At 54.4% G+C, this 14926-nt stretch overlaps 1 protein-coding gene across 4 annotated transcripts in view; it reads right to left on the bottom strand.

The window, feature by feature from the left end:
* Nucleotides 1-14926, bottom strand: part of Ptpre (protein tyrosine phosphatase receptor type E) — a 134832-nt gene that overhangs the window by 26206 nt on the left and 93700 nt on the right. For 3 of the 4 annotated variants that reach the window (XM_046448759.2, XM_046448758.2, XM_046448757.2), the window contains exons 3-6: nt 11848-11966; nt 5248-5347; nt 4930-5003; nt 3141-3277 (exon numbers count right to left, since the gene is read on the bottom strand). In XM_046448759.2, coding sequence (XP_046304715.1) covers nt 3141-3277; nt 4930-5003; nt 5248-5347; nt 11848-11959 — 423 coding nt within the window. In that variant the 5' untranslated portion in view covers nt 11960-11966. The other variant, XM_046448760.2, reaches the window with a different exon arrangement.

Below are 14926 nucleotides of genomic sequence, written 5' to 3'. Positions count from 1 at the left end.
CCCCTCCTGGTGCACAGTGTGAAAGAGTATGCTGAACCCCGAGTCACGGCCTCAACCCCAACCTGCCCACTGGCTGGATCTGGACCCTGGGCTCCAACGAAGAATCCCTAATGCCCTACAGAGTGCTTAGGAGGTGCTGGCACCATGGGGAGCTGGGCCATCCTCCCTGTCTGTCACAGCTCCCCTATTATCAGGTGACACTAGGATCCCCCCTGTGGTAGGGACCAGGTCTGAAATTCAAGGCAATGTGGTTGTGGCTGTGTCCAGGGTCACCAGGCCAGCGTGGGCTTGACCCAGGAGCCTGGGGCCGGCTCACAGTGCAGCCTCAGGTTAAAGCCACGCTGCCCTGGGCTTGCTCACACTTTGGATCAAGGCCTGAGCCCCCTCCTCTCAGGTAGATGCTTCTCCAGTGCAGACTCTCTTATCCCTGGCAAGTGCTCCCAGCGTGCCATCAGCCACCTTTCCTCCACTTTGGGGCTGCTGTACCCTGTAGACACAGGCAGAAGCTCCGTCCGGGCGTGGAGGGTCCAGCATGGTGGGCACCTCAGCAGGGCCAGCAGCAATTCTCAGCCTTACCCCAGCCTCCGACCCCTGTCCCTTGAGTGGCTCATTCTTGGTCAGGGCTGTCTGAATACTCCCTCCTCGGCCTTACCTAGATGTTGGGTTTGTGACGACACTTTCAGGTCTTCTCTTTCTCTACCCTCAAAAGCTGTTTTGCCCCTAGTGCTGGACATAAAATCCAGGCGAGAAGCTGGAACCCAGGCACATGGTGCAAAGCACTTGGCAAGATGACAGAAGGAGCAGACGAGCACCGTGGCCTTCAGGTGGCAACAATGTGTCAGTTTTAACAGGCTGGGACAAGAGCGGGCAGCAGAGGAAGCTGCTCTCTGGGCAGAGGCCGGAGCTCGGAGCTCTGCAGCTCGGGCGCTACTCTTCTGTAAGCTTAAAACTGCTCACCAAACAAAGTCTACTAAAAATAATAAATTGACAAAAAAAATAGAGAAGCCTCCCTCTTCCTTGTAAGGCAAGTGGCTGTGGTGTGGTGGCCAGAGGGGTTTGGGTGGGGAGGAGGGACCCAGTAGCTGCCCAAGATTCGAAACCTGGAGATGGGGCTGTGCTACCTCAGCCAGCCTGTGACAACTTGGCTCACAGCTGGGGGCGGGGGGCGGCTGCCCAAAGGCAGGGCTGGGAGCTGAGGGGCATCTGCCCTGGGCACACATTCTAAAGGGGCACCCAAAAAACTTAGGAACCAGAGAGAGAACAAATATTTTGAAAAATCCAGGGCTAGGGGTGGAGCTCAGTGGTAGAGGGCCTGCCTAGCATGCAGGAGGCCCTGGGTTCAATTCTAGCACCAGAAAGAAAAGAATAAAAAAAAAATCCAACCTGATGTACAAAATCCACAGTGACCAGAATAACAGACTTAATTAATGACAGAATCAGTAACTGTGTAGTTACTGGAGTCTGGGACAGTGAGAAAAGATCTGTCCCCACTGGTCCTCTCCTTGTCAATAATTGTGCTGTTCTGTTCATCATAGATCTCTTGTATTAATTTCAGTAATTTTAAGTGATGCATCAAAACATGACTTAGCCTGACTATTGAGATTTTAGGTGTGTTCTTAGACTTCGCACTCAGGGCAAGAGCCTCTCTGGCCCCACCCTGGCCCCCTCCAGGCGTGGCCCTCACTTTTGAGATGGTGCCAGAGCTACTGGTTCTGACTCACGGCCCTCCACCAGGGAGCCAGCCACCAGCCTCCTGCACAAGGAGAAACCAAAGTGGAAGAAGAAATGGGACAAGAGAGGGGGAGGAGAGAGTCTAGCTGCAAACATGGAGAGTTATTTTGAAAATGGAGAATTAACTTCTCTTGTCAAGCTGAGAGATTGCAAAACAATAGTGCTTGGAGCTGTCTTTCAATATGACCTAATTTCTCAGAGGAAAAAAAAAAGACAAAGGGGGAAGGGTACATTTGGAAATAATAAAAAGGAAGCAAGATAAAGGCAGAGGAGGTTTGTGCCAAAAAATTAGTAAAGTACAGTTCAAATTCGCCATCACCTTTCTGTATAAAAAGTCACTGGTCTGCAGCAGTGTGCGCGCCAGCTCTGGATACAACAACTGGGCCACATGGGGCTGTTCATGAAGCCCATCGTCCCAGCCCGACATTTGAGCTGGAGGTCGCCTAGGCAGGATCCATCCCTGTGCCCCCTTCATAGATGGTGGAAGCTGGCTTGGCGGAGGTGAAGGATGTGCCAAGGCCAGGGTGCAATGGCTGGGCCAGAGGCGGGCAGCAGTCCTGCTGGCTCAGCACTGACCCTTTCAGGCTCAGCCCTCAGCATACAGCCATGCACATGAAGCTGAGGATGCTCACGGCAGAACTCAAAGCGCATGTAGGACAGTGAGGGGCCATGTCCAAGGCAGCACTGCCTGAGTGTGCGTCTGCGCCTGTCTGTCTGACTATCTGGATATGTGCAGCAAATTCAAAACTCACAGCACATTAAATTGTAAAAATTAACGACACTTGGGAAGGCATCGTTAAGTCTGCGTTTGTGTTTTCTGGTGGAGAGTTAATTAGTTTGCCACCTTGGGGACTGTTCCAGTTGGTTAACCCATGGTCCTGGCGAGCCATGGCCTCACTGCGTTTGTGGAGACTGTTCATCCCAAACAGCAGGAGCAGGTGAAAACCGCAGGACTCTCTGCACCCCACATGCAGCACAGCCATCAACAGGCTGAGCTAGTATCTCCTAAAGGCAGTCTCTGGGACGGCTTGGTCAGTGCTGGGTGGGGACTCAGAAGAGGGACATTCTCCACTCCAATCAGAAACTGTGATGGGATGGCTGGGCGCTCCCTGGCTTTCAGCGTGAAACCACTGTCCTGTGTGGGCTCAGGCCCTGGTTTGCCACAGTGTGGAAATAATGGTGTTTTTGTCTCACCCATTTCAGAACACGGCTTCCTGAGCCTCAGACCCAACCATAGCACCTTATAATGGGCAATGAGTGCCAAGGAGGGGAGCTGCCCCAGGGACCAGGTTCCCAGACCCTCTGCCCCAGGACTGTGTTCTGACTGACCCTGCCAGGTCACTAGTCCTCGGGGGATGGGCCCTGGGCACTCCCCACCACCTGACAGCAGCAGGGACCTCCACACTCACCGTGAACTCCTCCCGGAACCGCTTGAAGTCGTCTGCTGAGCGCAGGCGGATCTCCTCCTCTAGGTGCTCCAGGGGGATGGGAAAGTACTTCTTGGGCCCCGAGGGGGACCTGCTCAGTAGCATCACTCTCTGCTGTTCTGTGGGTCAGAAGGAACAGGGGCCACTTAGCCCCATTCCCAGGGCCGACTCATTGGCCAGATCCAATGACAACATTCCCAAAGAAGTGCACAGCTGGAGGGGAACAGACCCCCAAATCATGCAGCCCGTGGCTCACCAGGTCCCTGAGCAGCTGAATCAAACATCTGCCTCCTGATATGAGTCCTCTGCTAGCGATGGCAGCATCCCTGATCTTGCTGTCCATGGACATCATGGACAGTGTGTCTCCCACCCACTCACCCCACTCACTCCCCAGCCGCCCATGGCCTGTCCTTCCCTCCAGCCCTGCTCCTCCCCAGATGGCCAGAGCAGCTTCATGCTGCAGCTTGGGTTTCCAGGTTTGGAACTAGATAAGAGCAATTATGGGGTCCGTAGCAAGCTCGAGGGGACTGGAAATCCACTAGGGTATGCACGCCTTTTGGCTTCCTCCTCTTTGTAACAAATAGGCCTACTCCCCCAGATCCATAAGCTCCAAATAAGAGAAGCTGTCCTTGTCTAAGGGGGAGGGCAGTGTGGCACTGCAAAGGAAAAGGGCGAGCTGCAAGGGGTATGGCGCAGGACGCTTCCCTAAGCTCAGAGTGAGATACAAGAAGTCAGGGGCCTGCACTTCTCCTCCTGGGATGAGCTGATATGGACAAGGTTCATGGGAAAACTGGACCGCCACCCTTGCAAAAGGCCTGTCCCACCGGCAGAGTCTTCTGAGGTCACCTTGAATCTCCCCACAGGGTCCCTTCCCCAAGAGACAAACAGGTTCCCATGTGTGCCCCTGGGCTTCTCTGCCCCTCACCAGCCACACCCTCTTCCTCCCGAGCCTGTTGGAATGTGCGGGGTGGGATCCAGGGTGGGAGGATGGCGCTGGGGACCAAATTCTCATCTACCAAGTGTCAGGGGGGCCGGAAGGCCCTCCAAAGCCCTGTCTGGCCAGGTCTTCTGTTGCTGATACTCTTATCTCTGCTTTGTGTGTGTGTTTCCTCAAGCCCCAGCACAGTTGGTAGGAAGCGGAGGACAGGAAGTCGTAGTCACTGCTGTGCACCAGTATTTTGTAAAGCCTCTGCTTTATCTTTCTCAGTCAACTCAATGTGTTGAAAGAAAAAATAAATAAATAAAAGCCTCGGTAAGTAGCATTTACCAGTTAGAAACTGAACTTTGAATCTAAAGGTTGGGAGTGTCCCAACAGCCTCTGACCTTCCACCGAGCTGAAGCCGCTTTAAGGGAGCGATTTCCTTCTCTTCAGCCAGATCCTAAGACAGTGAGATTTTCAGTTTGAGCACTTTAGATTGTAAGCCAGAGACTCTTATCAGAGTGATGTGAAAGGCCTTATTGAAAAACGTAAAGTGCCCAAACCCTGTGCAAAGGACAGGATGTGAGCAGTTTCTCCAGAAAAGCCACAAACTGAACACCTCAGACATCTGTTCCACACGGGAGGAAAGGCGACTTCAATACAGTCTAGAAACAGAGACGTTCCGCAGTCGTTAGTAAGGCAGAAAAGGACAGCACAGCACCAGGTAGGGGACGAGAGTCTCAAAGCTGGAGGGACTTAAGACCAACTTTCATTGTGTAAAGGAAAAGATAAACACAAAGAGAGGGACCCCCAGGCCTGCTAGAGACCCCGTAGGGGAGCCAGCACCCGTACCTTGCTCCTCCAGGATCCCGTTGGGCATCTTCTTGTCACTGCTGCTGACCACGGCTTTCCTCTGCTTTCTGAACCTGGGAGGCACAAGATGTGTCAGTCCTCAGTGCGCCTAGGCTGGCCAGGGAGCCCGGGGCCCTGGGCACAGGGATACCCACCAGGTGAGCCGGGAAAAGCTCTTCCTGCTGCTCATGGCTGAGCCTGCTGGGGCCAGGCCCGCTGCACATCTCAGTGGCCGGGGCCCACACCCCGCAGCCTCAAGAAGGCTCATTTCCTCATCTGAGCTGGTCGGGGCAAGTCAGCGCCCGGGGACACTCCTACCTGAAGAAGTAGGCGGTGAGGAGGAGCAAGAGGAGGAACAGCAGCAGGGGCAGCAGCAGCCAGGTGAGCAGCGACTGGGAGGTGCCAGGGTCTGGAGGGCCTGGGAGTGGCGGGAGGAGAGCGCTGTCAGGACCCCAGGCCACACAAGGAAGGATGCACGCTGCCCATGACAGTCGGCAAAGTGTCCCCCTCGCCACCCTCCGACACCAGGACGGCACTGGTCGTCTGCAGGCCGGTTCCACTCTCTGCCCGTGGAGTCCACAGAGAAGTGGCAATGTAACGAACAAGGGACTTGAGTGCTGCGGTGGACACTAGGGAACCAGGCCTGAGGAGTGGGTGATGCCCCTTGTCCAGGCCCCTGGGGAAGGTTTGAGGGAGAGTTCACGGGCCCACATGGCTCACGCTGGCCGAGCCGCCTGTTTCTCTGAGTCTCCAGTGTGCCTGCCCAGGGACGAGGAGCTGGGGACGGCAGGGGGTAGCTGCTGCTGCTGGATGCCAGGACACCTTGGAGCCTGCCTTGTTGCTCGGTGTCCAGGCCTCTTGGCTGGGGCAGGGGCCCCGGGCACAGGCAAGTAGCCTGGCCCTGGGGCTGGGTGCAGACCTCACTGGACAGGCACACCAGGACCCACCGTCCAGAGCTGCCAGCATCCTATTTCTCAAGGACATGTCAGGACCATGTGGAAGACTGGCCACCAGGCACCTCCCTTCCCTCATTGTCCATGTTTCACACCTGCGACACTGACTGTCCTCAACCAGAGACAGGCATACACCCCTGCACCCAGCTCCATGACCTAGTGGCTGCTAGCACTTGCTCCTGCCTTGTGTGCCTGAATTCTGATGGGCATTGGTGGCTTTATTGTCCCCCACTCCCCAGTTTTCCATCAAAGGTCCCAGTCCAAGGACAACCTGAGAGGCCCCCTCCTCCAGGAAGCCCTCTTAGCTCCTCTCCTTTGGATTTAGAGGGACTCTGTGTGGCCAGAGGCATGGGACACACTCTGCTAGGAGCGAGAAGGCACATCCACGAGGGCAAGGAACCAGCTGGACTTCTGCACGTGTTCTGCAGGCCACAACCTGCCAGAGGCTTCTCCTGGTCAGGTTTTCCCAGGCTGGGTGCTGGGGAATGACCGTCCTGCTCCCTCCCTTCCAACCCAAACTATCCCGCCTCCCACCACAGAGCTTCCCTCTCAGCAGCCTGGCCCGAGGCTGTCACCTGCAGCTCAGAGAGCACCAGCATCCCTGCCAAGCCTTGAAGCAGCCCCCAGTCCAGGCTGAGGGAGCCTCCTGCCACAGAGGGTCAGAGCTGAGGCTGCTCCATGGAGGGCCTGGGGCTCCAGGTATTTCCGAGAGCCTTTCCACCTTTTCCTTCTGGCCCAAGGCAGCCAGACAGTTAGGAGGGTGGTAGGTCCCCTCCTTGCTCCCGGGGGCACATGCTCTCCTCTCCTGGGGCATCACTATGGTGAAACCCCCAACTTCCGCATCACGCAGAGGTCAGGACCTGGCCCCACTTCTCCAAGGTGGTGACTAAACTGGCTGTAGGGTCTGCTGGGTCAGAGGAAGGGAGCCCTGGGGGCATGCCAGGTCACCCTGTGCCTTGTCTGGGGACTTGAGGTCCAGCCTCCTGGAGTACAGGCTGCAGTGACAGACACGGGGATTCCACAGAGATGGGCTGAACAGGGGCAGAAGTGACAGGTCAGAGGGCCAATGGGTCCCCACCCTGGTTTCTGTTATTCGTCAGCAGCTGCCTCTGCTGTGGAGGGTGGAGATCAAGATCACAGACCCCAAGGCCTCCTGAGGTCAGAAGGGAGCGTCCAAAGTTGGCATTTTGGGGTCAATAGGAAGGTGGGCCCAGACCACTTAATCTCCATCATCCTAAGAATAAATCCATAGCTTTATGTAAAAATGTTCTGATTTTTAAATATCGGTGAGTGATTAAATTGAATTCAAATATTATTTTGAACAACAGCATGGACCAGAAGAGAAAACCCTCTGCACACTGGGTGGTGTCCCTTGAGCACTGGCTGTGCTACGGGCACAGAGGCGCCCAGAGAAAGTTCTGGAGTTCTGTTCTGACCCCTGCTGACTTGGCTCCTGCTGGGTGGCAGAGGGTCCAGCTGGGGAGGAGAAGAGCAAGCCTCCCGGGTGCTGAGCAGGGAGCAGCCTGCTCCCAGGGCTGATGGCAGACTCACAAAGCCGGTGTGTGTGTATAGTCACACCAGTTCCCTGCGTGCACATGCACACCAGCAAGTTGAGAGAGTGCGCGCAGCGGGGGTACGTGCTTGTTTGCTTACAAAGAACCTGGAAAGATAGGAAAGCACCACCCGGAGGGCGAGGTGGGACCCTGAACCACTCCCTATGCACCTATCCAGGAGTGAACCTCCTGCTGTGTCAGAGGGGGGCACTCCCCAGATGTAAAAGCCCCCAGCCTCCCCAGCCCAGGGAGCTCTGCGGGAGGCAGTAGTGGGCCATAGCTCTCCACTGCCCCATGCTTCATCTCCAGGGGTCTGTGGGAGAAGGAAGGATTGGGGTAAAGGGGGAGGAGAGGAAGGAAAGAGGGTGGGGACACAGAGGGAGCAGCTGTGCTCTGGGACTGAGCCAAGGTGACCCAGCGTCGAGGACAGAGTGCCCAGTGTCCCCACATCTCTTCCTTCACCTCTGCCTGGCACACAGTGCTGTTTCTACTATCTACAAGCGAAAACAGGATAGAGGTCTGTTGAAAATGTTCCCACTAGCACAAAAATAGAGAATAAGTGTGCGTGAGCCAACACTTTCTCTTTCCCTTCGTTAATCATAGTTAGGACTGTGGAGTGTGGCTTTCCCAGAATTTTCTCCTATGCAGTTACATTCATAAATATGCAGGTTTGGTAAGTAATGGACTTACTACTCTCATTTCATCCCAAACCGCATGAATTGTAAGAAGTGCTGTTATTCTATGAACCACTAAGGAAGAAAAAGGAGTTACTAATTATAATTGTAAAGAGCTACCCATTTTAAGACACATCCCGATATAGCAATGATACATATGAGAGAACAGATGAAGCACTGTGGGGCAGGTCGGCGCTCGCCTTTCCCATCAGTCTTGGGGAGTTTCCACGGCAGCACGGTGGGGCTCCCGTGCTCTGTGCAAGGGATGCTCGGTTTCCACGATTCAGATGGGTCAAGAGTGCATGGACTCTTTCCAAGAAGTCGTTTCCAACTTCTTTGTATTTCCTTGCAATTCTGCACCTTGTGTGGGTGTGACTTTGTGTATCTCACCAGTGTTTCTGCAGGTAACTCCTAAAACTGGACCTTCTGTGTCCACTGCATACATGTTAAATTTTATTAGAAATTACCAAATTGCCCTCCCCAAAGTATCCCTGATGAAGCCAGTTTCTCCTGGAGATTAACAATGCTTCTCATTTTGTTAATCTGATAGGCACAATCATAATGTCATTTTAATTTTCACTTCTCTAATTTCTTTGGAGTTGATCATCGTTTCATGACGAGTGAAACATTGTTAATTAGATCCTTGCGTTTTGCCTGGTCATATCCTTTACTGGTTTCCTACTTGCTCATCTTGGGGGAGTCGTCCTGTGATATTTTCTTATGTGATCTGTACATATTTACCTTCAATTCCTTGTGTAAAAAAATGTGTCATGATGAATACTGATTTCATTTTGTTCAATGAGTAAACAAAACCATTTCCTGTTGTTTTGGCACATTGTGGCAACATGTGAACATCTAAAATGATGCTTCATACTTCTTCGGGGGGAGTCATATTGGGTTTAAAGACTCTCCCACACAGTTGGGGGCCCCTGCAGAGGGCTCAGCCAGAGGAGCACTCTGCAGCTTGTAACCAGAGCCCTGTGTCACTCTTGCTTGCATGACCAGTGGCCACTGCTACGCAGAGAGGTCCCGGAAGAGGCTGCACCCAGGCGTGAGTTTCACACTAGGTTCTGTTCTGGTGCCAAGGCCATGTGGCAGCCCCCTCTTCCTCAAAGCAACAGCCCCGGCCATGGCAATACCATAAGCCAATACATTTATTTATTTTTCAAATGACTGAGAAGCCCCAAGCAAGGAACGTGGTATCATCTTGCTGGAGACCTCAGGGGTGTCACAGGGCTGAGCAGATTCTGCCCTACTCTGGGGAGACAGAAGGATGCTGTGTCTGTATGCTTCCCAGATGTGTGCAGGTGTGTCCTGGCCATTTGCCAGGTGTTCCTAAGAAGCCAGGTGATTAGTGTTGGCAAGAAAAGCTAGGTCTGCAGGCTGAGATGTTTCGCTGAACGTCCTGTAGGTGTTGGGCATGGCCAGGGGGGCTAGCTGCTCTGTCTGGTAGAGGGGCTCACTGTCCTTGGGTGGGTCTGGGACCTCCCAGGCTATGGGACCTTGCTAATGACATGCACCTGGAGAGCTGGCTGGCTAAGAGGCCAGTATGTTACATGCAGCTTACATGAGCTGGCAGCTCCCGGGTGTGTGTGGGGGTGGGCGGGGGTGGGTTTCTCTAGGAAGGGAGAAGACGGGAGCACTTGGAGTTGCTCTCCCAGTCAGTGGCTGGCATCAGCTGCAGATCCCCACCTTTTCCCTCTTGTGTCCAGAGGACATTAGTTCAGGTCTGGTCATCAGTTAAAGCCCTTGACTGGGGACTTGAGCCCCTGGCCCACCTCATGCTACTGACTGCTAACTGCTTTTCTAACAGGCTTATATTTATGGAGGGCTGCTGATAATTTTGGTTTTCCTTAAACCTTGCAAGGGCCAAGCATGATGCTTCATTTTATGCGTCAACTTGCTGGGCCCTGGTTACCAGGCATTTAGACTGACATTTGAACCTGCAGACCGAATGCAGCAGATGGCCCTGTCCAACCCGGGGGTGGTCTGGCTGGACACAGAGGCTGAGCCTCCTGGGGAGAGGACTCCTGCGACACCCTTGTGCCTCCAGCCCTTCCTGGCCTTGTACCAGTCCTCTGGGGCTGTGCTGTGCAGACCTTGGACTGGCTGCCTCGGTGACTGTGAGCCTGTCTTATGATGAGCAATGCATATCTTCTTACAACACATAGAAGTTATAAATATACAATTTTCAGTTCCTTATAGCAAGTGTGTAGTTCTATATTTCTGTCTGTACGTGTCCTAAGGTTCTGCTTTCGGGGGGAGCCCTGACAGAGTAAGAGACACCGTCAGGGAAGTCACTCATGTTGGGGATGGAGCGGGAAGGCCCAGGAGGTGTGTGAGAGGGTCCAGCCTTGATGGTCACCACCAGGGGCTCTGCAGCCACAGGGGCCTAGAAGTCTACCCGGGGCCCACGGAGGCTGCCCAGGGAACTGTGTCAGCCCCTTGGGGAACTGAACTCACCCAGTCTGGCCTAGGTCTCCTGTGTCAGCTAGGGAGGGGATTGAAGAATCAAGGTTCCACTGCAGGCAATGAGGCGGGCCAGATGACCCTGCCCCATGCTCCCTGCTGATCACAAAGGCCAGTGTGGATGAGCCCTCTGTGGTCCAGGGAATGTTCCAGAGCACTGATCTCTAATACTCACTGCACCCTCAATAGCAGGCACTGCTGTCATCTCCACCTCCCAAGTGGGGTACTGAGGCACAGAGGGGCTCTGTGATTTACCCAAGGACACCCAGCCAACACCGACAGAGGTGGAGTTCAGAGCCAGGCAGTGTGACTGGAGAGGGTTTGCTCACCTCCCTCCCGGCTTCCTCTCTTCCTCTGCCTCCCGTTAACTTTGCAGGGCATTTGTTTGTTTCATGGAGTAACACTTAGATGCCATACAGCACACCCCCTTTAAGTGTCTGAGTCCGTGATGTTTGTTGGATCACGACGGAGTTGTGTACCTCTCGCCCAATCCAGTTAGCTCATGCCCATGCTCCCCATAAGACCTCGCCTGCCTCTGGGTCACTCCCCACTCCCACCCAAGCCCCGGGTGGACATTTCCTCCCACCTGGACACTCCATACCATGGAATCATACAGCGTGGTCTTTGGGGTTGCTTGGGCTTGTTTCTAAAGGTTCCTCCATGCTATTACACGTACTCTTTTTCTTTCTCTTTGTTTAACTTTTAAACTATAAAGAATGTGGGAGAATAGAAAATAATACTCCACCCTGTGTGAGTGGGGCAGCACCATTGATTTTTTTTTTTTTTGGTACCAGGGATTGAACCCAGGGGTGCTTAACCACTGAGCCCCATCCCAGCCCTTTTTACTTTTTTTGAGACAAGGTCTAACTGAGTGGCTTAGGGCCTTGCTAAGTTGCTAAAGCTGCCTCTGAACTTGCAATCCTCCTGCCTCAGCACCCCGCCCCCCCCCCAGCTGCTGGATCACAGGTGTGCACCACTACACCTGGCTGCACCAAGGAAATTTTAACCCTTCTGCTCTCCTGCCTCCCACCACGGCGGCCACCAGCCTTCATCGGGGGCTGCGGACCAGCACCTGGGCTAAGCTGGCTTCAGTCAAATGCTGAACAGCAGCTCACCCAGCTGCCTGTTTGTCGGGAGCACACTAAGAAAGCCAGCCACGCCCTTCTCGCCTCTCACCAGCCCTTACCACCCTGGACCACCTGTCATTCCCAGGTGCCCGGGGTGGCAGTGGGGGCCTTGGCAGGCCAGCTAAGAGCAGGGGCTCCTCACCTGCAGTGGTGCTGGTCCAGTTGCTCTCCGCTGTGGTGGTCTCGTTGCTCTTGAGCGCTCTGGTGAGCGGCAAGCTAAAACCTGCCAGCAGGAGTGGACAGAAGGGCTCCATGGTGAACCTGCAAGGACAGGGACAGGCTCAGAGGGCTCGCCTGCAATGTCTCATGGCCGGGATGGGGACGAGCCCCATTTGAGGTTTACCCTGAGCCAAGAACTCTGCCTGCTGCTTTCATTTTATCTTCTCCCCACCCCTCCATGGTGATGTCATCATGTTGACCGGGTTCAGTCGGAGGAGCCACCCAAGGCTCAGGGGTCCAGTTTTGCTGATGGCTGGTAAGGGCCGGGGGACACTGGAACCCAGATGCCTGCCCATGCCAACACCTCTTGCCAGGACCCACATCTGGACAGCCCACCTGGCATCCTGGGTCCTTGGCCTTCTGGCCCCCCACTCTTGCTGGCGGCCCTCCCTGCCACTCCCACCTCATGGCACCCAGCAAGGCAGGTGCTTTCCCTCCGCTTCTTGGTACCCCCCACGCTGCCTGGGGGGTCTGACTCCCGTCAAGGCCCAGCTCAGAGGCCCTGGGCTTGGAAGGCAGCTCACAGGCTGGCTTCGAGGGTCTTCCCTGTTCTTGGCTGTGTCAGCACCCCTGGTCCAGCCCTGGCAGCTCCCACTGGCCCTTGCGTCTGATGTGCTCACCCTCAGGTGAAGCAGGGGCAAGCTCCTGCTCGACAGAGCTGGTGAAGGAAGCCAGGGGTTTGCTGGGTGTCGAGGGGGCACCTCGCTAAGGGAGCCGAGTGTTCACTGCGTGTCCAGGTGGGCGCATGGGGCAGACCCAACCGCAAAGGGCCCCCACACAAGGAAAGGCCCTTACACACTAGGGACACACAGGTGCAGTCACCTCAGATCCCCGCTGGGGCTCCGTTTTGCCCAGTCACCTGAGAGGATCAGTGGAGCTGGCAGCACCTGTGATGAGCTGGAGGCGCCCTCACAGGAGGACTCACTGGCAGGTGGTGGGCGGCAGAAGCTGCCCAGTGGGCCTTGGTGCTTACAAGGTAAACGAGGGTTGAGGGGAGGGGTCCTGTCCACTGAGCCCCATCCAGTTAGCCCACTATCGGCACCTTCCTATCCGAGGCCTCCCTGGGGGATGCAAATGGAGCTGGTCTCAGAACCGAGGCCAAGAAACACTCAGGCCGTTGGCACAGTGAACAGTAGTGTTATTAGGGAAGATGCGGGAACAAGCGTGGAAACCGAATCACGTCTCAGCCATCACCACCACTAAGATGAAGCCACGATGGCGCATATTGTACCAGTTGACGCAGGCCACTAGGACAGTGACAATCAGCACTTGCCCATCTCTCCTCTTTGATTTCCAAAGCACACAGTTTAGGTTTACAAAGTGAGCCACATACACACAAATGGCTCTTGTCCCCTAAGCCAGTGCCTACACGTGCTAGGCCCCTCACATGGGTACTGTCAGCTCAGTAGACCTCCAGGCCTAAAGAATGGAGGCTCTGAGAGGGGAAGGGGGTGGCCCAGAGTCGGGAGAGGACCATGGTTTGAACCCAGGGCTGGAGATGACAGCCCTCGAGACCACCCAGGCTGCCCTGGGCCTCCCATGACAGGCAGTGCTGCACATCTCTTTTAAAATCTGTCACTGCACGCTGCCATGATACTTGTAATATACTTGAGCAAATTACCGAGTAATCGATTGGGAAGTATTAACTGGCTTAATACAACTCCAGAGATGCAGGATTCCTAGTAGAAACATTTCCCCCATCTCATGCATTAACTTGATAACACTCCTCTCCTGATGCTCGCCTAAGGAGGGCGGACATTCTTGAGAATGAGGAAGATCATTTCACTCCTCTCTGACATCCAGGTCTGCAGAAACTCAACAGAGCAGCAGGCGAGTTTCCCGGTATGACCAGCAGAGGGCGATAAACTCTGCAGACTTCAAAACCTGCCCCACTATCTGGAGTCCCTTTATAGGCCCACTTAGAGTCCAAGACCAATGACTCCGTGCCTGTTATCCCCCACCATCCACTCTCGTAGGGCTTGTGCAAGCCACCTGGTAAGCACAGGCATAAAACTGTTCAGAAATAGTGTTTGAAATAGGAATTAAATCCATGCTGAAGTTTAAGGATTTGTATTTAAACAGTATCTGTTGGGTGCCAAACGATGTGTGAGGGGCATAAAGCATATGTGATCTCCAGAATAGAAGATCAAAATAGTATACTCCTTCCAAAGCAGACTTTATTTTTATTTGCCTCAAAGTTTCCCAGCTATCCATTTGAATAGAAACCATTTTTTTTTTTTAAATTCTACTCAATGCGTTTTCCGTACTCTTCGCTGGGCAATGGCTGGGGTCAGGCAGCCTGCTAGGGCCTGGAGGTGCAAAGCTGAATACTGTCCCATCTCTGCCCTCCAGTAGCTCACTGAGCTGTGAGCACAGGGGAAAGGACGGCTCCCGGGTAGCCCCCCGCGATCTGCAGTGGTGCCACAGTGCCAAGGAATGGGGAGAGGGTGGCCAATCAGGTTTCCCCAGAAATGAAGCATAGGTTAGGGGAGAGTGAACATCCAGAGGTGAGCGGACTCCTCACCTGCCATCAAGTGCCTGTCTTGAGCAGAAGGCAGAGAGTACCCCGGCTAGACAAGGCTCTCTCTCCATTCCTGTTCATTCAGGGTCCTTCCACCAGCAAAAGAGAAAGACACAACATCCCCTTTCAGATGCTCTCAATCTGGGGTCCCTTGAAGTCCCATCTACACGCCAAGAAACATCGAGACTGTGGATATAGCGAGTGCCATCGTACCCATCACAGGATGCCTCAGCCCTTTCCCAACATGCATTTCCCCTTTGCACAAACGCTGCCCGGAGTGTCCTGGTTAGGCAGGAGAGTGAAGGTCCAGAGGGTGGGCTGGACCCCTTAACCTACTGCCAAATGTCCAGAGTGGAAAGTCCTTAGCCTCAACTTGGATGACTATAGACAGGAACAGATGTTGCCAGACAGTGTCAAGGGCTTCCTTTTCACCTAGGGCTCAGGGCTCTCCTTAATGGGCATCCGTGGGACGCTGGCTAGC

Source organism: Marmota monax, unplaced genomic scaffold (assembly GCF_021218885.2).
Source record: "Marmota monax isolate L192 unplaced genomic scaffold, Marmota_monax_Labrador192_F-V1.1 WCK01_AAM20220418_F8-fsc00076, whole genome shotgun sequence".
Classification (NCBI taxonomy): Eukaryota; Metazoa; Chordata; class Mammalia; order Rodentia; family Sciuridae; genus Marmota; species Marmota monax.
This window is presented reverse-complemented; position numbering and strand designations above follow the sequence as displayed.